This window comes from Bombina bombina, chromosome 1 (genome assembly GCF_027579735.1).
Source record: "Bombina bombina isolate aBomBom1 chromosome 1, aBomBom1.pri, whole genome shotgun sequence".
In the NCBI taxonomy this organism is placed as follows: domain Eukaryota; kingdom Metazoa; phylum Chordata; class Amphibia; order Anura; family Bombinatoridae; genus Bombina; species Bombina bombina.
This window is the reverse complement of record NC_069499.1, coordinates 485,221,273-485,245,998: the sequence shown is the minus strand read 5'-3', so window position 1 is coordinate 485,245,998 and position 24,726 is coordinate 485,221,273. Positions and strand designations below refer to the sequence as shown.

Sequence of the window (24,726 nt, the reverse complement as noted above, 5' to 3'; positions counted from 1 at the left end):
AGGAGGAGAACACTGCAGAGCAGATAATTCTGAAACTCTTCTAGCAGAAGAAATTGCAACCAAAAACAAAACTTTCCAAGATAATAACTTAATATCAACGGAATGTAAGGGTTCAAACGGAACCCCCTGAAGAACTGAAAGAACTAAGTTGAGACTCCAAGGAGGAGTCAAAGGTTTGTAAACAGGCTTGATTCTAACCAGAGCCTGAACAAAGGCTTGAACATCTGGCACAGCTGCCAGCTTTTTGTGAAGTAACACAGACAAGGCAGAAATCTGTCCCTTCAGGGAACTTGCAGATAATCCTTTTTCCAATCCTTCTTGAAGGAAGGATAGAATCTTAGGAATCTTAACCTTGTCCCAAGGGAATCCTTTAGATTCACACCAACAGATATATTTTTTCCAAATTTTGTGGTAAATCTTTCTAGTTACAGGCTTTCTGGCCTGAACAAGAGTATCGATAACAGAATCTGAGAACCCTCGCTTCGATAAGATCAAGCGTTCAATCTCCAAGCAGTCAGCTGGAGTGAGACCAGATTCGGATGTTCGAACGGACCTTGAACAAGAAGGTCTCGTCTCAAAGGTAGCTTCCATGGTGGAGCCGATGACATTCACCAGATCTGCATACCAAGTCCTGCGTGGCCACACAGGAGCTATCAAGATCACCGACGCCCTTTCATGATTGATCCTGGGGATGAGAGGAAACGGCGGGAATACATAAGCTAGTTTGAAGGTCCAAGGTGCTACTAGTGCATCCACTAGAGCCGCCTTGGGATCCCTGGATCTGGACCCGTAGCAAGGAACTTTGAAGTTCTGACGAGAGGCCATCAGATCCATGTCTGGAATGCCCCACAGTTGAGTGACTTGGGCAAAGATTTCCGGATGGAGTTCCCACTCCCCCGGATGCAATGTCTAACGACTCAGAAAATCCGCTTCCCAATTTTCCACACTCCTGGGATGTGGATAGCAGACAGGTGGCAGGAGTGAGACTCCGCCCATAGAATGATTTTGGTCACTTCTTCCATCGCCAGGGAACTCCTTGTTCCCCCCTGATGGTTGATGTACGCAACAGTTGTCATGTTGTCTGATTGAAACCGTATGAACTTGGCCCTCGCTAGCTGAGGCCAAGCCTTGAGAGCATTGAATATCGCTCTCAGTTCCAGAATATTTATCGGTAGAAGAGATTCTTCCCGAGACCAAAGACCCTGAGCTTTCAGGGATCCCCAGACCGCGCCCCAGCCCATCAGACTGGCGTCGGTCGTGACAATGACCCACTCTGGTCTGCGGAAGGTCATCCCTTGTGACAGGTTGTCCAGGGACAGCCACCAACGGAGTGAGTCTCTGGTCCTCTGATTTACTTGTATCCTCGGAGACAAGTTTGAATAGTCCCCATTCCACTGACTGAGCATGCACAGTTGTAATGGTCTTAGATGAATGCGCGCAAAAGGAACTATGTCCATTGCCGCTACCATCAAACCTATCACTTCCATGCACTGCGCTATGGAAGGAAGAGGAACGGAATGAAGTATCCGACAAGAGTCTAGAAGTTTTGTTTTTCTGGCCTCTGTCAGAAAAATCCTCATTTCTAAGGAGTCTATTATTGTTCCCAAGAAGGGAACCCTTGTTGACGGAGATAGAGAACTCTTTTCCACGTTCACTTTCCATCCATGAGATCTGAGAAAGGCCAGGACGATGTCCGTGTGAGCCTTTGCTTGAGGAAGGGACGACGCTTGAATCAGAATGTCGTCCTCTCAAAAACAAGTGCGCAACACCGGCGCGAAAATGAGGCTCTGCCTATGATTTGGGAAAGCCCCTAAGAATAAGGTGTCTAAAACAGTGCCTGCCGATATAATCTTATCAAAATACCCAGATTAAACACTAAAAAACTCTAAGCCATCTCCGTGGAGATGTTGCCTGTACAACGGCAAAGAGAATGACTGGGGTAGGCGGAGCCTAGGAGGGATCATGTGACCAGCTTTGCTGGGCTCTTTGCCATTTCCTGTTGGGGAAGAGAATATCCCACAAGTAAGGATGACGCCGTGGACCGGACACACCTATGTTGGAGAAAACTTAACTTTTATTTTTGTGTGCAGAAAAGACTCATTAGGTACACAAATACTGCAGAACCCCTCTACACCTTAGCTTAACTTTGCTGAGGTGCCTATTAATCCTTCTGACACCAGTTACAATCCTCTCAGTAAAGGATCCGGAACTCAGCTGTAGCGCTGTCCGGTTTTATAAAGTGGCACTAACATTTCACAGGGTGTAGAATCAGTATGTATTGTATTCCTAACACATGTGTAAACACTCTGACTCTGCACCGTTCCTTCCGATAACAGGAAGTGCAGAGAAAGCGGTGCGCAACGCAAATTGGCGCCACACATAGCTCCACCCATCGTGGGCGTTTCAAAAGGCAATCTCCCGGTCGCCATGTTTCTTGTTCAGCCACCGGGACTTAAACATTCTTTCAAGCCTCTTTACAACCCTTCCGTAACTTGCTAGGCAGCTGCTTAGCCAGTGCTATATGTAAACAGTGAACCACCTCATACTGAGCCAATCTCCCCAGCCTCAGTGATTTAAGCCACCGTGAGCAGTGAAAAACACCTAATCTTGAGTCTCTCCTCAACCCCAGTGCCTGTCTATAAAGTGCTGTCATATAATCCCCTCCTTTTATCTATAGGAGGCTCTATGTCCCAGGTAAATAAAGTGCTCCACTTTCTCTGAGATCCTTTATTTCCCAGACCCAGAATAAAAAGTCAGCACTTACCTTGCAAATCTGCCAGACAGCAAGGCAGCTCACCAGGTTTGAGAGATCCTCTCCCTCACATAGCCCTGTGGAGAAAAGATAGAGCCTCAGTAATCTTACTTAGGCTATCAGGATTAGGGCAGCATAAATTACATGGGAGGTGCAGTGAGAATTATGTCCCACAAGTTCCCATTGCTCTAAAGTCACCACTGCTCTACTGAAGAGACTGATATGGACTACGGCTACACCCTAGAACAAAGCAGCACAATCTTGAACTACATAAAAAAATAATAAACTCTTGATTGAAGAATCTTTAACTAACACCTAACTTTACCACTTCCTTGCTCTAACATACTGTATGCAAAGAGAATGACTGGGGTGGGATAGAAGGGAGGTGATATTTAACAGCTTTGCTGTGGTGCTCTTTGCCGCCTCCTGCTGGGCAGGAGTGATATTCCCAACAGTAATTAATGATGATACATGGACTCATCGTGTCATTAGAAAGAAAACACATTAAGAGCAGAGCTAATAGCTTTAGTATATAGTTTAAGAGTTAAACTGACATGAAACCACATTTTTTTATGACAGTTTCTAATTCATTTCTATCAGATTTATTTAGTTCTAACAATATTCTTTGTTGAAGAAAATACCTAGGTATGTAGGTAATGTGCGCATCTGTAGAACTCTATGGCAGTAGATATGCGAGAATGCTTTTGATGTTTTCACAATGCATAACAGTGTTGAAAGCATTCTTGCAAAACTGCTGTCATAGTTATCTTGTTTTTAGTTTCATTTTGTGTGTGAAGGTTGGTTTTGTTCAGAGCTTTTTGAAAGCTACTTTGTATGTATTGACAGTTATCTGACTACTAGTAACTCTTTACTTCTTGTTATATATATATATAAAAATAAATTGGGCACTAGTTGGGGGGGGGGAGGGGTTAGAGATCTGTTTGGAACGGATCAGGGAGGTTGGAGGGGATCCTACACTGCAGAAAACCCCCCCAAAAAAACACAAAACAAAAAAAAAAAAACAGTAATTAAAAAATATAGAAAATTGCCTTAAAACTTACTATTGGTAGACTGTCTGCCCCAGTACCTAAGATGGTGGTGACCAGTGGGGGGTAGGGAGGGAAGAGAGCTGTCTGGGAGAGATTAGTTAGGGATCAGGGGGTCGGAGGGTAATCTACACTAAAGCTAAAATTAACTTAACAAGCTACCTAATTAACCCCTTCACTGCCAGGTATAGAAGTGTGGTGTGCAGCTGCAGTTATTGGCCTTCAAATGACCAAAAACTAATGGCAAAGCCATGCATGTCTGCTATTTCTGAATAAAGGGGATGCTCAAACGGTATGTAAATACTTTCAGTGACAAAACCAAAGTTTGTGAAAAAGTTAACAAAATGTTTTTTATATGATTGCATTTGGCGGAGAAATGGTGGCATGAAATATACCAAATGTGTCTTGATCAATATCTTGGGTTGGCTACTTAATTATTTTTTGTATAGTTTTGACAGGTAAAAAGAATAAAAACCAAGGTTCTATTTCTGTTTAAATGGAGTAATAGCAAAAATACTACAACTTCTATTGTATTTGGGCAAATTCTTCTCTGAAAGTCCCAGTAGTGAAGAGGTTAAGCCATGAACTAAAAATGGATGACAAATAAATAAAAAAATAAATCATACTTACTCTAGCTAGAAGTTCAAACTCCGGAGCAAAATTTTTACATGGGCCACACCAAGGAGCAAAGAAATCTATAACCCAGTTATCCTTTCCATGCAGTACTTTTTCATTGAAGATTTCTGGAGTTAGATCAACAGATACTTTAGGGGAATACCTAAGAGGAAAATCAAATTGAGGTTTTCCACAATGATAGAAGACAAAATGTCACTTATCTGGTGCAGGGAAGAATAACAGACTAAACACACGAGCATGTTTAATAAACATTTCTTCTACACACATGGCTTTACTACAACTTAGTAACAAATGTTTTTATATGGTTTATAGAAAACAGGACACATTACATAAACCATCTAATAGAGAGATTCTGTACCACATATCAACCGTTACCATTACAATACATATAGAATCTGAGTGGGGTCATACCATCCATATGAAACAATGTACAGTCTACCAATTTGCACAACAAGTACAGGTACAAAACCCTTTATCCAAACTGTTTGGGTCCGGAAAAGGTTTAGATGTCAGAATATTTGTAAATTTGCATCTGTAAAATAGGACAGATTGGAGAGGGGTGGGACTAAGTGTAAACAACAATATCTTGTGTCATTTATGCAATATTTACGTCATAACACATAGCTATACATGGAACCTTAAGGTAGTTTTATATCAATCATTCTTAAAGGGATATGAAACCCAATTTTTTTTTCATTAAACAGATAGAGCATGCAATTTCAAATAAAGATACAAAGAGAATGAAGAAAAATGAATAGGAATAAATTAGAATCTTGCTTAGATGCTCTATCTGAATCGTGAATAAAATAAAATATTTGGGTTTTATATCCCTTTAATACTTTTGTATACATAGTACCATCCGAAGCATAGTACAGTGTTGTAATCAGATCAGGTAATAGTTATTGTTTTAAAGACTAATCATTTGCAGTTTAGAACACAAAAAAACAAAACCGAGGTAGACAGAGAAGACTGACTTACTACCATAGTAGGGAAAAATTATAAATTTTAAAAAATATTAATGAAAAAAAGTCTGGATTTTGGAATTCCGCATTCGGGGTCTGTACCTGTATAATAATTAAAAAAAAATAAAAATAAAAAATTGTACATTTATTTGTGACAACCATAGTAGTATAAAGAATACAGTTACAGGTAACTTGTATAAAACAAAACAAAACGGTACATAAAACTTACGCAAGTGCCCAGGTTCTAATGGAATGTGAATCTCTGTTCCAGCCGTTATAAGGACTAAAAAGAATAAAATTTTGAATCAGTAAATACCACTCCTGTATGCACAACCTGTAAAAAGCAAATATGTTTCTACAGTACAGAAGGTCACTATGAACAAACAAAATTATTTCTAATCAGATGTTAAATTAAATTTTGGCAAAAATAAACAAAACAAATGTATGCTTACTAGATAAATGCATTTCTTATCACTAGGAGGTGGCAATGATTCCCAAACCCCAATAGCTCTATAAAACCTCTCCCATCTCAGTTACATAGATTTGAATATGCAAATAAAAAGTCCAAGAGATGCTTTGCATGTAATAAAGTTCTATTTAACAGAGTCTTTTAGGTCTATTTGGCCAAATATGAGGATTTGGAAGCAGATTACACAATATATTTTATGGATCAAATGAGGTATCAAAATGAACAAACAAAATTAGTGTAACTGCAAGATAAATAAGGGGAGAAATGCCTAGTGCCAGCTTTACTTGTACTTTAGTTTCTAAAACTCAATTCCAGTATAGCTGGGCACTGTCATCCTTTTTTTGCATATGATGGTGAGAGCCCACAAGCCTTAATGTGTAGGACTGAATTCCTGCCACTAGGAGGAGGCAAAGAACCTCAAACCACAAGAGTTTTTAAGTCCTCCAACCTCCCTGTACTATCTAGTTTTCTTTGCGTCTTAGGAGAGACTGTGGAGATTAGAGGTGTTACAGTTTTTGGATAGGGATTCTCAGACCTATGTGAGACCCATTACCCCTCTGGTATGCAGTGTTCTATATTCTGGGGTACAGGAGTACTCTGTTATCAGCAAAGTATTTACTTGTGGGATTTCAGCTATAAAAACACCAACATTGTAAACTGTAGCAATGTTGCTACAATTTGCAGAGAAGTGAAGGACGTAGCTACAACATCAATAAGGTACCTGGGGCATGACGTATTAACCATGTCCATTTGTCTTTAAGTGATTGTAAATTCAAAGCCTCTTTTTTGCCATTCAATGTCAAATTTAAAAATAATATTAGTTTAATTGATAAAACACACAAAATGTAAAAAAGTAAATTTATGCTTACCTGATAAATTGATTTCTTCTATGATAAGAGTCCACGGATTCATCCTTTACTTGTGGGATATTATCCTCCTGCTAACAGGAAGTGGCAAAGAGCACCACAGCAGAGCTGTCTATATAGCTCCTCCCTTGACTCCACCCCCCAGTCATTCGACCGAAGGTATAGGAAGAAAAAGGAGAAACTAAAAGGTGCAGTCTAGGCCAAAATAAACTCATGATTCAGACAGAGCATGTAATTTTAAACACTTTTCCAATTTACTTTTATCACCAATTTTGCTTTGTTCTCTTGGTATTCTTAGTTGAAAGCTTAACCTAGGAGGTTCATATGCTAATTTCTTAGACCTTGAAGCCCACCTCTTTCAGAATGCATTTTAACAGTTTTTCACCACTAGAGGGTGTTAGTTCACATATTTAATATAGATAACACTGTGCTCGTGCACGAGAAGTTATCTGGGAGCAGGCACTGATTGGCTAGACTGCAAGTCTGTCAAAAGAACTGAAAAAAGGGGCAGTTTGCAGAGGCTTAGATACAAGATAATCACAGAGGTTAAAAGTATATTATTATAACTGTGTTGGTTATGCAAAACTGGGAAATTGGTAATAAAGGGATTATCTATCTTTTAAAACAATAAAAATTCTGGTGTAGACTGTCCCTTTAAATCAAAAAATATAATCTGTCTTAAAATGACAGGGCGGGCCGTGGACTCGTCGTATCATAGAAGAAATCAATTTATCAGGTAAGCATAAATTTACTTTTCTTCTATAAGATACGACGAGTCCACGGATTCATCCTTTACTTGTGGGATACAATACCAAAGCTACAGGACACGGATGAACGGGAGGGACAAGACAGATGCCTAAACAGAAGGCACCACTGCTTGAAGAACTTTTCTCCCCAAAATAGCCTCCGAAGAAGCAAAAGTATCAAATTTGTAAAATTTGGAAAAGGTATGAAGGGAAGACCAAGTTGCAGCCTTACAAATCTGTTCAACAGAAGCATCATTTTTAAAAGCCCATGTGGAAGCCACCGCTCTAGTAGAGTGAGCTGTAATCCTTTCAGGAGGCTGCTGTCCAGCAGTCTCGTATGCCAACCGGATGATGCTTTTCAGCCAAAAAGAAAGAGTTAGCCGTAGCTGTTTGACCTCTACGTTTTCCAGAATAGACAACAAACAGTTAAGATGTTTGATGGAAATCTTTGGTCGCTTGCAAGTAAAACTTCAAAGCACGAACCACGTCCAAATTATGTAACAGACGCTCCTTCTTAGAAGAAGGGTTAGGACACAGAGAAGGAACAACAATTTCCTGATAAATATTCTTATTAGAAACAACCTTAGGAAGGAATCCAGATTTGGTACGCAAAACCACCTTATCAGAATGGAAAACAAGATAAGGTGAGTCGCATTGCAATGCAGATAGTTCAGAAACTCTTCAAGCCGAAGAGATAGCAACTAAAAACAGAACTTTCCAAGATAGAAGCTTAATATCTATAGAATGCATAGGTTCAAACGGAACCCCTTGAAGAACTTTAAGAACTAAATTCAAACTCCATGGCGGAGCAACAGGTCTAAACACAGGCTTAATTCTAACCAAAGCCTGACAAAACGACTGAACGTCTGGAACATCAGCTAGACGCTTGTGCAGTAAAATTGATTGGGGATCCCTCGATCTGGACCCCTAACAAGGAAGTTTGGCATTCTGATGAGATGCCATCAGATCCAATTCTCGTGTGCCCCATTGATGAATCAATTGTGCAAATACCTCCGGATGAAGCTCCCACTCCCCCGGATGAAAAGTCTGTCGACTTTGAAAATCCACTTCCCAGTTCTCCACTCCTGGGATATAGATTGCTGATAGATGGCAAGAGTGAATCTCTGCCCATCGAATTATTTTGGAAACCTCTATCATCGCTAGAGAACTCTTTGCTCCCCCTTGATGATTGATATATGCTACAGTCGTGATATTGTCCGACTGGAATCTTATGAATTTGGCCCAAGCCAGCTGAGGCCACGCCTGAAGCGCGTTGAATATTGCTCTCAGTTCTAGAATATTTATTAGAAGGAGAGCCTCCTCCTGAGTCCACACACCCTGTGCCTTCAGGGAATTCCAGACTGCAGCCCAGCCCAATAGGCTGGCGTCCGTCGTCACTATGACCCATGCTGGCCTGCAGAAACACATTCCCTGGGACAGATGATCCTGTGACAACCACCAAAGAAGAGAGTCTCTGGTCTCTTGATCCAGATTTATCTGAGGAGATAAATTTGCATAGTCCCCATTCCACTGTCTGAGCATGCATAGTTGCAGTGGTCTGAGATGCAAGCAAGCAAACCATTAGTCCAATTTCCTCCATACACTGAGCCACTGACGGCCGAGGAATGGAATGAAGTGCTCGACAGGTGGTTAAGATCTTTGATTTTCTGACCTCCGTCAGAAAAAATTTCATGTCTACCGAGTCTATCAGAGTTCCCAGAAATGGAAATCTTGTGAGAGGGATAAGTGAACTCTTCTTTATGTTCACCTTCCACCCGTGAGATCTTAGAAAAGCCAACACTATGTCCGTGTGTGATTTGGCTAGTTGGTAAGTTAAGCCTGAATTAAGATATTGTCCAGATAAGGCACCACTGCTATGCCCCGCGGCCTTAGAACCGCCAGAAGGAACCCAAGCACCTTTGTGAAAATTCTGGGAGCTGTGGCCAACCCGAAGGGAAGAGCCACAAACTGGTAATGCTTGTCCAAGAAGGCGAACCTGAGGAACTGGTGATGATCTTTGTGGATAGGGATGTGAAGATACGCATCCTTCAAATCTACGGTGGTCATATATTGACCCTCCTGGATCATTGGTAAAATAGTCCAAATGGTCTCCATCTTGAAGGATGGGACTCTGAGAAATTTGTTTAGGATCTTGAGATCTAAAATCGGTCTGAAGGTTCCCTCTTTTTTGGGAACCACAAACAGATTGGAGTAAAACCCCTGCCCCTGTTCTGCTTTTGGAACTGGGCAGGTTACACCCATAGTATATAGGTCTTCTACATAGCGTAAGAACGCCTCTCTTTTTGTCTGGTTTACAGACAACCGTGAAAGATGAAATATCCCCATTGGCGGAGAATCTTAGAAGTCTAGAAGATACCCCTGGGTCACGATTTCTAAAGCCCAGGAATCCTGAACGTCTCTTGCCCAAGCCTGAGCGAAGAGAGAAAGTCTGCCCCCTACTAGATCCGGTCCCGTCGGGGGCTGCCCCTTCATGCTGTCTTGGAGGCAGCAGCGGGCTTCTTGGCCTGTTTACCTTTATTCCAGGTCTGGTTAGGTCTCCAGACTGACTTGGATTGAGGGACCACCTATGAAGTTTCGAAAGGAACGAAAATTATTTTGTTTGGCCCTCATTCTATTTGTCTTATCCTGAGGAAGGGCATGGCCTTTTCCTCCAGTGATGTCGGAAATGATCTCCTTCAGTTCAGGCCAGAATAGGGTCTTACCCTTGAAAGGAATAGCTAATAGCTTAGATTTTGAGGACACATCAGCAGACCAGGACTTAAGCCATAACGCGCTAAAATGGCAAAACCTGAATTCTTTGCCGCTAATTTAGCCAGTTGAAAAGCGGCATCTGTAATAAAAGAATTGGCTAGCTTGAGAGCCTTAATTCTATCTAAAATATCATCTAATGGGGTCTCAACCTTAAGAGCCTCCTCTAGAGCCTCGAACCAAAAAGCAGCTGCAGTAGTTACAGGAACAATGCACGCTATAGGTTGCAGAAGAAAACCCTGATGAATAAATATTTTCTTTAGAAGACACTCTAATTTTTTATCCATAGGATCTTTGAAAGCACAAACTGTCCTCAATAGGTATAGTTGTACACTTAGCAAGGGTAGAAATAACTCCCTCCACCTTAGGGACCGTCTGCCACAAATCCCGAATGGTGTCAGATATGGGAAACATTTTCTTAAAAGTAGGAGGGGGAGAGAACGGAATGCCTGGTCTATCCCATTCCTTAGTAACAATGTCCAAAATCCTCATAGGGACCGGAAAAACATTAGTATAAGTAGGAACCTCTAGATATCTATCCATTTTACACAATTTCTCTGGTGGAATTACAATAGGGTCACAATCATCCAGAGTCACTAAAACCTCCCTGAGCAACAAGCGGAGGTGTTCAAGCTTAAACTTAAAAGCCGTCATATCCGAGTCTGTTTGAGGGAACATCTTTCCTGAATCGGAAAGCTCTCCCTCAGACAGCAAATCCCCTACCCCCAATTCAGAACATTACGAGGGTACATCGGAGATGGCTAATAAAGCGTCAGAGGGCTCAGCATTTACTCTCATACCGGACCTACTGCGCTTCCCCTGCAAACCAGGCAGTTTAGATAATACCTCTGTGAGGGTAGTAGACATAACTGCGGCCATATCTTGCAGGGTGAAAGAATTAGACGCACTAGAAGTACTTGGCGTCGCTTGTGCGGGCGTTAAAGGTTGTGACACTTGGGGAGAAGTAGATGACATAACCTGATTCTCTTCTGACCGAGAATCCTCCTGAGACATACTTTTATCAGCTAAAATATGTTCTTTGCAATGTAAGGCCCTTTCAGTACATGAGGGACACATTTGAAGTGGGGGTTTCACAATGGCTTCTAAACACATGGAACATTGGCTTTCCTCAATGTCAGACATGTTAAACAGGCTAGTAATGACCACAAACAGGCTTGAAAACACTATTTAGTGAAAAAAAAATATCTGAAAAAACGGTACTGCGCCTTTAAGAGAAAAAAAAAAAAGCATACAATTTTTGAAAAACTGCTTGAAAACAATAAAATTATCCCAATTTTATGATAGAAGCATCCCAACTTTGCAGCTAAGTTTGCGCCACAAGGAAAGGAATACAAGTCAGTGTGACATCTGTGGGAGGTCAGTGACTAAAATTCTCATTGGAAAGAAAAAATGAGTCACAACCAGTACTCAATTCCCTCTCACAAACCCTGTATTCCGAGGGGGAATTGGCCTCAAATCAATCTGAGAACCCCTCTCATGAAGAATTTGCACATCTTCACTCTTCACCTTCCTCCAGCAGAGGTAAAGATAAGATTAAACTACCAGAGAGACAGGAGGGGTTTTATATAGCTCTTGGCGTTTGTGAATCTTTGCCTCTTCTCCTAGTGGCAGCAAAGGTAATGTATTGTGGACTCTTACCACCGTTATGAAAGAAATACAATTGAGTTAAGAAATGTATTTATACATGGGTATTCTTTAGAAATATTTAGTGATAAGGGCACAAACTAAAATTTATCAATATCAATATATATAAAAAACAACAACAACAACAACAACAACAACAACAAAAACAAACAACACACAAACAACAATTACACTTACAAATAATGATTGGGTGAATCTGAACTTCCAGGATAAAGTCGAATTTCTGGATATGCATTTACATGTTCTTGGCTGCACAGGAAACTATGCCTTTGACAATCGACACTCCCAACATTAATAAATCCATTTAAAAGCTGGAAAAAAAATATAGCAATACAATTATTTGTAAAGGGATAAATTGTATTGTTGGTAGCACACCTTATCAAATTATTCTGAACATTACATGCCAGGCAACCTTTCAAGATAAAAAAAAAGTTGCCACAAATATGAAACAGAATACTTTAGAATATGAAAAAAACATAATTTATGTAAGAACTTACCTGATAAATTCATTTCTTTCATATTGTCATATTGGCAAGAGTCCATGAGCTAGTGACGTATGGGATATACAATCCTACCAGGAGGGGCAAAGTTTCCCAAACTTCAAAATGCCTATAAATACACCCCTCACCACACCCACAATTCAGTTTAACGAATAGCCAAGCAGAGGGGTGATAAAGAAAGGAGTAGAAAGCATCAACAAAGGAAATTTGGAAATAATTGTGCTTTATACAAAAAATCATAACCACCATAAAAAGGGTGGGCCTCATGGACTCTTGCCAATATGAAAGAAATGAATTTATCAGGTAAGTTCTTACATAATTTATGTTTTCTTTCATGTAATTGGCAAGAGTCCATGAGCTAGTGACATATGGGATATCAATACCCAAGATGTGGAGTCTTCCACTCAAGAGTCACTAGAGAGGGAGGGAAAAATAAAAACAGCCATATACCGCTGAAAAAATTAGTCCACAACCCAAAAAAATAAGTTTATTTCCATTTGAAAGAAAAAAACTTAAATCAAAAGCAGAAGAATCAAACTGAAACAGCTGCCTGAAGAACTTTTCTACCAAAAACTGCTTCCGAAGAAGCAAATACATCAAAACGGTAGAATTTAGTAAATGTATGCAAAGAGGACCAAGTTGCTGCTTTGCAAATCTGATCAACTGAAGCTTCATTCTTAAAAGCCCACGAAGTGGAGACTGATCTAGTAGAATGAGCTGTAATTCTATGAGGCGGGGCTTGACCCGACTCCAAATAAGCTTGAAGAATCAAAAGCTTTAACCAAGAGGCCAAGGAAATAGCAGAGGCCTTCTGACCTTTCCTAGGAAAATATAACATATAGACTAGAAGTCTTCCTGAAATCTTTAGTAGCTTCAACATAATATTTCAAAGCTCTCACCACATCCAAAGAATGTAAGGATCTTTCCAAAGGATTCTTAGGATTAGGAGACAAGGAAGGGACAACAATTTCTCTACTAATGTTGTTAGAATTCACAACCTTAGGAAAAAATTCAAAATAAGTCTGCAAAACCGCCTTATCCTGATAAAAATCAGAAAAGGAGATTCACAAGAAAGAGCAGATAGCTCAGAAACTCTTCTAGCAGAAGAGATGGCCAAAAGGAACAACACTTTCCAAGAAAGTAGTTTAATGCCCAAAGAATGCATAGGCTCAAATAGAGGAGCCTGTAAAACCTTCAGAACCAAATTAAGACTTCAATGAGGAGAAATTGATTTAATGACAGGCTGAATACGAACTAAAGCCTGTACAAAACAGTGTATATCAGGAAGTATAGCAATCTTTCTGTGAAATAAAACAGAAAGAGCAGAGATTTGTCCTTTCAAGGAACTTGCAGACAAAACCTTATCCAAACCATCCTGAAGAAACTGTAAAATTCTAGGAATTCTAAAAGAATGCCAAGAAAATTTATGAGAAGAACACCATGAAATGTAAGTCTTCCAAACTCTATAATAAATCTTTCTAGAGACAGATTTACGAGCTTGTAACATAGTATTAATCACTGAGTCAGAGAAACCTCTATGACTTAGAACTAAGCGTTCAATTTCCATACTTTCAAATTTAATGATTTGAGATCCTGATGGAAAAATGGACCTTGAGATAGTAGGTCTGGCTGTAACGAAAGTGGCCAAGGCGGGCAACTGGACATCCGAACCAGATACGCATACCAAAACCTGTGTGGCCATGCTGGCGCCACCAGCAACACAAATTATTGTTCCATGATGATTTTGGAAATCACTCTTGGAAGGAGAACTAGAGGCGGGAAGATGTAAGCAGGATTATGACACCAAAGAAGTGTCAGCGCATCCACTGCTTCCGCCTGAACATCCCTGGACAGGTATCTGGGAAGTTTCTTGTTTAGATGAGAGGCCATGAGATCTATCTCTGCAAGACCCCACATCTGAACAAACTGAGAAAACAAATGAACGGTTCTCTCTTTAACAGAGGCCAAAACTGAAGAGCTCTGAGAATTGCACGGAGTTCTAAAATATTTAATGGTAATCTCGCCTCTTGAGATTTCCAAACCCCTTGTGCTGTCAGAGATCCCCAAACAGCTCCCCAACCTGAGAGACTCACATCTGTTGTGATCACAGTCCAGATTGGCCTAACAAAAGAAGCCCCTTTAACTAAACGATGGTGATCTATCCACCATGTCAGAGAGTTTCGTACATTGGGATTTAAGGATATAAATTGTGATATCTTTGTATAATCCCTGCATCATTGATTCAGCATACAAAGCTGAAGAGGTGTCATGTGAAAACTAGCAAAGGGGATCGCATCCGATGCTGCAGTCATGAGACCTAAAACTTCCATGCACATAGCCACTGAAGGGAATGACTGAGACTGAAGGTGCCGGCAGACTGCAACCAATTTTAAACGTCTCTTGTCTGTTAGAGACAGTCATGCTTTGATATGAGTACCGAGCGCTAAGGTATTAAAGGGCCTTATGCTTACTAACAGATTAGCCTCCTAGCAGGCTAAAACACTCTAAATCAATCCTTGGATCGAAAAATTGTGCACCTGAATAGCACTCTTTCCCCAATCAAGGGTGGCAAGATTTGGGCACAGACTGAATAATTATGGAGTGGGAGTGCTGGAGAGTATTTAAAATATAACCTTTATTTGGAAATTTAAAATAAAAAAAACAAAAACACACACACATAAATCTACATATATACAATGTTAAAAAATACAGGGTTTGGTCGGATTTATCTCAATCCAATGTATTCTATTTAGATAAAGTAGGGATATCTTGGGTTTTGAATTAATTATTTTGGAGTCAGTTTTTTCAATTAAGGTTAGTATAGGTCTGATATAGCGTATGTGATACGTGGTATTTATTAACCTTATACCACTATATCGATGACTATTATTTCTTGTCTATTGTTCTTAAGTTACAGTCGGTCTTGTCTTACGTGGTAATAAGTGGTTATATGTGGTATTTATTACCCTATATCACTGTATTAAGGACTCTATTATTCCTTGTCTATTGATCTTAAGTTATAGTCTGTCTTGTCTTCCTAAGTTCTTTGTTGAACATACATGTAATAGTACAATTTTGTAGAAACTAATTTTAAAGTGATATGCGGCAGAGTCTAGTTTGTCTTGTTATAAATATTGACGTTTTGGACTTTGCAAATTAGATATCACTGTTGTTGCCAGAATGATTTTTCAAATATGGAATGAGTGATGTTCTGTATTTAAAGCTTTGCTTTGAGTAGTCAGCTAATTCTTTTACTAACAGCTACTATCTGGATATATTATAAGTTATGCCTGATATATTCCCTGGCTGTTAGATTGAACTGTGGTAGCTGCTATCTAAGTATGCTGGTGACGGTTACTCAATATGTTTTCAGATTATCATACTACGTTCTCAAACGCTTTAAAAAGCATATATATATATATATATATATATATATATATATATATATATATATATATATATATATATATATATATATATATATATATATATATATATATATATATATATAAGATCTCTTAAGCTCTTACTATTGGTTTTGCTTAATATCTAGTGCTCGTCTAAAGTCTCTCACCATATATTTAGTAAGAATGTTCTTTTATGTTTGAAAGTATGTATAGAGAAGTTTGAGTAGATTGCTGAGACTTAGCTTGATAGGATTGACTATTTATATCAAATCAAATATTTTTATCTTTCTTGTGGTTTTGCTGGTTCACAGTAGCAATGTGCTTAGACAAAGTTTTTGTTATTGGTTCATCAATGTGGATAAAGTTGTATGGCAAACTGTTCTTAAACTGCTTATATAGATGTACTGGTAATATCACTTTAATTGTTCAACACTACATAAATTGACTTTGCTGATACATTGTAATCAACATTGAATTTAACTTAAAAATGGATATTCTCAATATCAAATGATCCAGAATGGATCCGGTATTACTGCTGATTTTGGCGTTTTTTCTAATAGATTCTAATACCCCATATATTGGCTGTGATAAATATTAGATCTGTATATTCACAGACAACTTTTGAAAACAGTAATGCAAATATTAGCACTATAACTTTAAGTTGAATTGTATCTTGTCTTTTATCACCACTGGATAATTTTAGCGTTAGAGAGGATACGCTCTTACATTATAACAAAATATAGCTAATAGTGTCAAATTGCTTAGCTGTATCGTCTTTAACTCTGTTGTTCTAAATTAATATAGATGCGGCTTGCAGCTTGGCGTTTTTTGTATTTTTCAAACGTTGAGTATTGGGGTATTATATTTCACTCCCCCCTTCTCATGCAAGTATTTTTTTCAAAGCCACGTTAGTGGCGAAACATGTTAGGGAAATGTTTGTTGTGAATGCGTCCTAACATTTTTTAAATAGTAGGATGTTTGGTCTATAATTTAAAACAAAAGTAGTGGTATCTTAGAGTCGAGTTAATAATCCCTGAAACAGGATTCAATCTAATACCGCATATCAGACTTTACTTTTAACCGGCAATTACAAGTGAGGTGTTGTAAAAAGCATACTAGCATGAGAAGGGGGGAGTGAAATATAATACCCCAATACTCAACGTTTGAAAAATACAAAACGCCAAGCTGCAAGCCGCATCTATATTAATTTAGAACAACAGAGTTAAAGACGATACAGCTAAGCAATTTGACACTATTAGCTATATTTTGTTATAATGTAAGAGCGTATCCTCTCTAACGCTAAAATTATCCAGTGGTGATAAAAGACAAGATACAATTCAACTTAAAGTTATAGTGCTAATATTTGCATTACTGTTTTCAAAAGTTGTCTGTGAATATACAGATCTAATATTTATCACAGCCAATATATGGGATATTAGAATCTATTAGAAAAAACGCCAAAATCAGCAATACCGGATCCATTCTGGATCATTTGATATTGAGAATATCCATTTTTAAGTTAAATTCAATGTTGATTACAATGTATCAGCAAAGTCAATTTATGTAGTGTTGAACAATTAAAGTGATATTACCAGTACAGCTATATAAGCAGTTTAAGAACAGTTTGCTATACAACTTTATCCACATTGATGAACCAATAACAAAAACTTTGTCTAAGCACATTGCTACTGTGAACCAGCAAAACCACAAGAAAGATAAAAATATTTGATTTGATAGAAACAGTCAATCCTATCAAGCTAAGTCTCAGCAATCTACTCAAACTTCTCTATACATACTTTCAAACATAAAAGAACATTCTTACTAAATATATGGTGAGAGACTTTAGACAAGCACTAGATATTAAGCAAAACCAATAGTAAGAGCTTAAGAGATCTTTTATATATATGCTTTTTAAAGCGTTTGAGAACGTAGTATGATAATCTGAAAACATATTGAGTAACCGTCACCAGCATACTTAGATAGCAGCTACCACAGTTCAATCTAACAGCCAGGGAATATATCAGGCATAACTTATAATATATCCAGATAGTAGCTGTTAGTAAAAGAATTAGCTGACTACTCAAAGCAAAGCTTTAAATACAGAACATCACTCATTCCATATTTGAAAAATCATTCTGGCAACAACAGTGATATCTAATTTGCAAAGTCCAAAACGTCAATATTTATAACAAGACAAACTAGACTCTGCCGCATATCACTTTAAAATTAGTTTCTACAAAATTGTACTATTACATGTATGTTCAACAAAGAACTTAGGAAGACAAGACAGACTATAACTTAAGATCAATAGACAAGGAATAATAGAGTCCTTAATACAGTGATATAGGGTAATAAATACCACATATAACCACTTATTACCACGTAAGACAAGACCGACTGTAACTTAAGAACAATAGACAAGAAATAATAGTCATCGATATAGTGGTATAAGGTTAATAAATACCACGTATCACATACGCTATATCAGACCTATACTAACCTTAATTGAAAAAACTGACTCCAAAATAATTAATTCAAAACCCAAGATATCCCTACTTTATCTAAATAGAATACATTGGATTGAGATAAATCCGACCAAACCCTGTATTTTTTAACATTGTATATATGTAGATTTATGTGTGTGTGTTTTTGGTTTTTTATTTTAAATTTCCAAATAAAGGTTATATTTTAAATACTCTCCAGCACTCCCACTCCATAATTATTCAGTCTGTGCCCAAATCTTGCCACCCTAGATTGGGGAAAGAGTGCTATTCAGGTGCACAATTTTTCAATCCAAGGATTGATTTAGAGTGTTTCAGTATACAAGTGCACAGCACCTCAGCCACTTTGTAATTAAGCCAGGTTTACAGATACAAATTTACATAGAATTTATCTCTAACTCCAGAGATTCATAGGCTACCCCAATCTTTTACTTTCAGCAGTGCCATTAGTACTTTTTTCTTTCCTAGCAGGCTAAATAGTAGGTATCAGAATAGGAAGCGTTAGTAAGCGCTGATTAGCTTAAAAGGCTGGAAGCTAAATTCTGGCAAATAATTTATTCCATATACATTCAGATTAAAATCACAGGTAAAATGTTAAAACACAATGTTCATATAGAAATACAATAAAATTCGATTCATGGATCCATGTAATTCTTACAGGAGTTGTGTAACTGGCTACTTTAGTTATACAAAACCTTGAATGTATCTATATCCAAAGTACATATGTGTGTTTAGGATAGATAAATTAGTGAATCGGTTGCCTAACTACGAAGTTTGGATATGGTTCTATTGTCAGTGGATGAAAAAGACGTGTAAAATGTGGTTCAAATCAAAACAATGTGATGTGTAACAATAAACAATATGTCAACTTTCAAATAAACGTTAAAATCTCAGCATATGATTGTGCAAAAACTTCCGTTAAAACTTCAATACAAAATTCAGAAATCAATACAATAATCAAAGGCGTATGAGATCCGTAATCGGACCAAGTGGAGGAGGGGATGTGGAAGAACGTGACGTTGATGAGAAAGTCAGTGTTGTACCCCAAAAAAATGTGAATCCACACTAGCGCTAGTGAAAAAATACAAAAATCACAGTTCAATGCAGATCAATCACAGTGTCTTCCAAGTTTTGTGTAGGTGTGGCAATATGTTCTGGTGGTGTACGGATAGACACCAAATTGTTACTTTTAAATAAATGGTAAATCCAGTGCAGAAAAAGAGGCGACAAGTGAAAAAATGAGAAACAGAAGAAAAATGTGTATCTTAAAAAATAAATAATCCCTTGAAATATTAAAACAAAAATATCCACAATCCAAGAGTGTAAAAATACGTATAAAAGAAAAAATCCTGATGGGCAAAAAAATCCTAATGAGCAAAAAATCTAAAAATCTAAATAAGTGCTCCTAAACACAGAGCCGCTTCAGCACCCTAGGTGCCAGATCCGGAGGTGGTAGTTACCAACTTATAAGTGATATTGTTAGTGTCTCTAATGGAAGTCCATATAGTATATATCAAAAAAAAAATTGCACAAAAACCAATATCACAAAAATATAAAAAATGAAAAGCCGGGGGGCGGAGCTAACCGCCAACGAAAGCAGACACGTTTATCTGAGGCTCCCTCTTATAACCTTTTATTTACCTAATTTTAGCGAGATTTTTGACCTAAAGAAGCCATCATACCATCTACGCTCCCAAGTAAGAGCCCATATACACAGTTATGGTGCATTTGGTCGCTTCTTCAGTGCAGCAATGGTGGTATAGTACTCTGATATGAAGAGGCCCTGATGGCGGCAAATGGCGCCCATATCCCTCTAGAGCAGAGTTGCTAGCTAAAGCTATGTACACCTATCTCTATCTAAGGGACTTTAGAGGGTTTGAGTACTGAGAGCAGCTACATTGACTGGGACATCTGAACCCCCTACCTCCACTTGGCTCCTAATAATTGCGGGGTAACAACGCTCGCAGAGGGGCCAAACAGTTAAAGTGTGTGACCTAATATAGAATACAGCACGTCTGGGACACTGCCTTCCAATGGAGGACCCGCACGCAATCGTCAGATTCCTCCTGCGGGAGTTGGAGAGTAAAATGGATCGCCAATATGAGGACATCATTACGATCTGTAAGGAGAACAGATGCGACACTCCATTCCTGAACAAGAGCCTACCGTCCACAGATTATGCATGTAACCCCTCTTTCTCCTTATTGTGGAATGCCCTCCCAGAACGAGACTTTGACTGAGGAACAGAAGCGGCTCAGTAACGCTCAGCAATACAGCGCTGTTATACACAGCTCACAGCCCCAACCCACCGCTGATGTCGGGAGAGATGCGGACTCAGGCAGAGATACGTTAGCTGCGATCGGTCCACTTGATGACAGGTCGTGTCATTTTGCTGCTACTATCTCTCCTACGCTTGAGATCGTGGGACACTGCACAGAGAAACTCGGGATCTGCATGGAAGGAACTCCCCAGATAAGTATCCTGCCTTATGTTTCAAGCAAAGGGGTTACTAGATGGCGACTGACATATATCTGGGCATTAACAGAGAGACCTGTTAGACAACGAATGAACGTCCCGCTGATAGTAACATTGCTTTTAAACGTTTCTGGGACAAAGCCCAAGCTGACACAGACTGCAGCTCCCTCATTGTTTGGCCTCAGAACTGGTGTGGGATAGATCAGGATCAGCAGCACCCCTGTCCTCTTTGCCCAGCTTTCACATGCACACAATGAGATATGTGGACACTGAGACTGAGGGAATTAAACTGGAACTTACTATCTTCAATGCTGCTGTCTATATCTTAATAAGACTCTCCTCATACACAGGGTTTATATTCTTTTTGTTGTTATTAAAACCTCTGTTTTGGTTATCAGAATGAACTACCAGGGATTATCAGCCCTTTTGGGTTCCTCATATGTTCTCATAGTAACCCCGGTCTATTACACTCAGCTCAGTTTTCTTTTTTTTTTACTTTCTTTTTACTCATATTCGTTCAAAATAGTTTTCCTTGCTTCCATTAAGTATATAAGCATATATTTTGCAGAATGTTATCACTCGATCCTTCTGAAGGGCATATATTGATGATAACTATTTTTCTTTTTTATATTAGCCTACTGTAGCTCTTTTATCAGGGTTTGCATAATTAATATTTGTAGGTCTAAACTGCTACATATACACAGCATTAGTAGAGCTCTAATTTTATTCTCCTACAGACGGTTTGCCCAGTACTGTTTATTTTTTACATAATTTGTTAACCATGTCCTTGATGGTAGGTATACTTCATGTTCCCAATCTCTTAAACGTAATATTTATATTTTACAGCATACCTTGCTGTGGTATATTTACTAGTACATAGTGTTCCCCTTTATAAGGCACATTAACCTATAATACTATCTGCTTTTATCGTTTCCTTTCCCCTACATTCTTCTTTATCATAGTAATTAGAAATTGGTTTTAATAAGTATAATATGATCTGCAGCGTAAACTGTATCAATACTATTTTATTTGCATAGGTTATGTTATGTTTCCCCATCTCAATGCTATGTCTCTGCAGCATCTCATGGATCTCACATCATGGTATTTTATGTTTGTCCTAACTATGTATGTATGTTTTAATCTCGCCTCCACGGAGCTCACCCAGATATAATAGGTTTGGTTGTCAATATATGTTTACCTTTATTTAGCATTTATATCTAAGTTACATATATCAGCCGCTTAATTCTAATTTAGTTTTAAGTTATGCAAAGCTATTGGGGTGATGTGTGGTGATCCCTATATACTAAGACTTGGTAACCTCTATAAGACATCCTGTAATAGTTTACATTTGTTTATAGTTAACATTACTACCCTACATCTCTGTTTACTTGAATGTTCTCCTACGTGGAAGTGTTTAGAGGGTTGATTAGGAGAAGCCAAATGGTTTATAGTTATTTGTTAATAGAGTTGTCTTCTCATATATATATTATTACATAGCTTACTATGATGAGTCAGATTTATCAAGAATATATTATAGTATGACTTGCATGTTAAAAAATATATATACCGTAGGAATTCCCTACGCTACCTACACCCTGATCCTGCTGAGCCCTCTCCTCCCTTTCCCGCCGGTACTGGATGTCTGCGGGTCATATCCCTTCTCCTTTTCCCCACATCGTCTATAGCTGACATTTTCCCAGGAGAGGAACTCACTGAGAAACCCCTTATACCCCACATATACTAATACACCTCCCCTCCCACATATCCTTCTTGAGAACTACCCTTATTTATCTTACTAATAGCCCCTCAACTATGCATATAACTTAATATATCCTGAGCAACTTCTACTTACAAACTCGACATACTAATTGCCCCCCCCCAATCCCATCCCCCCCTACTCTATTTTGAGCGGCTCTTGCCCGCTGCTTCCCCCTTCCCCACAAAACTATAGAGCTATCTCCTCCCTAGCCCTAACTTTAGCGGAACAGATACCCTAATCTTTTTCTAACATAGCTGGGAGGAGACCATTTCTATCCATTTTACGCTTCTCATATTCTATAATAAAATCGAAGTCTTATTGAGAATCAGCCCACGTTATATGGTAACGACTGAGATATGTGAATAGGTTATGTTGCTAACCATACTGCGTACACATTGATGTATAAATGTTTTGGGGCTTACCCCATATTATGTATCTCTTTATGACTTCAATAAAAAATTATTTGAAAGAAAAAAAAAAATGAAAAGCCTGTAGGTTCACTGATTTGTACATGGATCCAGCAGATTTCAGTCACAGAGTCATGGACACTGAATCTATCTGGAAGCCTAAAAAGGTGACCCTTGTCTGAGGAATCAAGAAACTCTTTGGTAAATTGATCCTCTAACCATGTTTCCGAAGAAACAACACTAGTTGGTTTGTGTGAGATTCTGCAGAACGTAAAGACTGAGCTAGTACCAAGATATCGTCCAATAAGGAAACACTGCAATACCCTGTTCTCTGATTACTGAGAGTAGGGCACCCAGAACCTTTAAAAAGATTCTTGGAGCTGTTGCTATGCCAAATGGAAGAGCAACAAATTGGTAATGCTTGTCTAGAAAAAAGAATCTCAGAAACTGATAATGTTCTGGATGAATCAGAATATGAAGGTATGCATCCTGCAAGTCTATTGTGGACATATAATGTCCTTGCTGAACAAAAGGCAGAATAGTCCTTATAGTCACCATCTTAAGTTGGTACTCTTACACAACGATTCAAAAATTTTCAGATCCAGAACTGGTCTGAATAAATTTTCCTTCTTTGGGACAAAGAATAGATTTGAATAAAACCCCAAACCTTGTTCCAGAAGAGGAACTGGCATGATTACCCCTGAAGACTCCAGGTCTGAAACACTTCAGGAAAGCCTGAGCTTTTACTGGATTTACTGGGATACGTGAGAGAAAAAATCTTCTCACAGGAGGTCTTACTCTGAATCCTATTCGATACCCTTGAGAGACAATGCTCTGAATCCATTGATTTTGAACAGATTTTATCCAAATATCCTTGAAAAACCTTAATCTGCCCCCTACCAGCTGAACTGGAATGAGGGCCGCACCTTCATGTGGACTTAGGGGCTGACTTTGGTTTCCTAAAAAGCTTGGATTTATTCCAATTTGAGGAAGGCTTCCAATTGGAGGCAGATTCCTTGGGGGAAGGATTGAATTTTTGTTCCTTATTCTGAGGAAAGGAACGAAAACAGTTAGAAGCCTTAGATTTACCCTTAGGTTTTTTTATCCTGAGGCAGAAAAACTCCCTTTCCCCCAGTAACAGTTGAAATAATAGACTCCAACTGGGACCCAAATAAATTATTACCTTGGAAAGAAAGAGATAGTAATCTTAGAAATAGATGTCATATTAGCATTCCAGGATTTAAGCCACAAAGCTCTTCTAGCTAAAATAGCTAAAGACATGGATCTAACATCAATTTTGATAATATCAAAAAATAGCATCATAAATAAAATGATTAGCATATTGCAGTAAGCGAATAATGCTAGATAAGTCAGAATCCAATTCCTGTTGCGCTAAATTCTCCAACCATAAAGTTGATGCAGCGCAACATCAGCCAAAGAAATTGCCGGTCTAAGAAGATGACCTGAATATAAATAGGCCTTCCTTAGATAAGATTCAAGCTTCCTATCTAAATGATTCTTAAAGGAAGTACTATCTTCCATAGGAATAGAGGTACGTTTAGCAAGAGAAGAAATAGCCCCATCAACTCTGGGGATCTTTTCCCAAAACTCTATAGATTTTGCTGGTAAAGGATACAATTTTTCTAAACCTTGAAGAAGGAAAAAGAAGTACCTAGCTTATTCCATTCCTTTAGAAATCATATCAGAAATAGCCTCAGCAATAGCAAAAAACCCTGGAGAAACCATAGGAGGTTTTAAAACAGCAT

At 38.5% G+C, this 24,726-nt stretch overlaps 1 protein-coding gene across 1 annotated transcript in view; it reads right to left on the bottom strand.

Moving 5' to 3' along the window:
• The window catches only part of DNAJC10 (DnaJ heat shock protein family (Hsp40) member C10), a 204,280-nt gene that overhangs the window by 43,884 nt on the left and 135,670 nt on the right, over positions 1-24,726 (bottom strand). The window contains exons 17-19 of the mRNA XM_053712848.1: positions 12,089-12,222; positions 5,626-5,679; positions 4,429-4,576 (exon numbers count right to left, since the gene is read on the bottom strand). Coding sequence (XP_053568823.1) covers positions 4,429-4,576; positions 5,626-5,679; positions 12,089-12,222 — 336 coding nt within the window. The remainder of the gene's footprint in view (positions 1-4,428; positions 4,577-5,625; positions 5,680-12,088; positions 12,223-24,726) is intronic.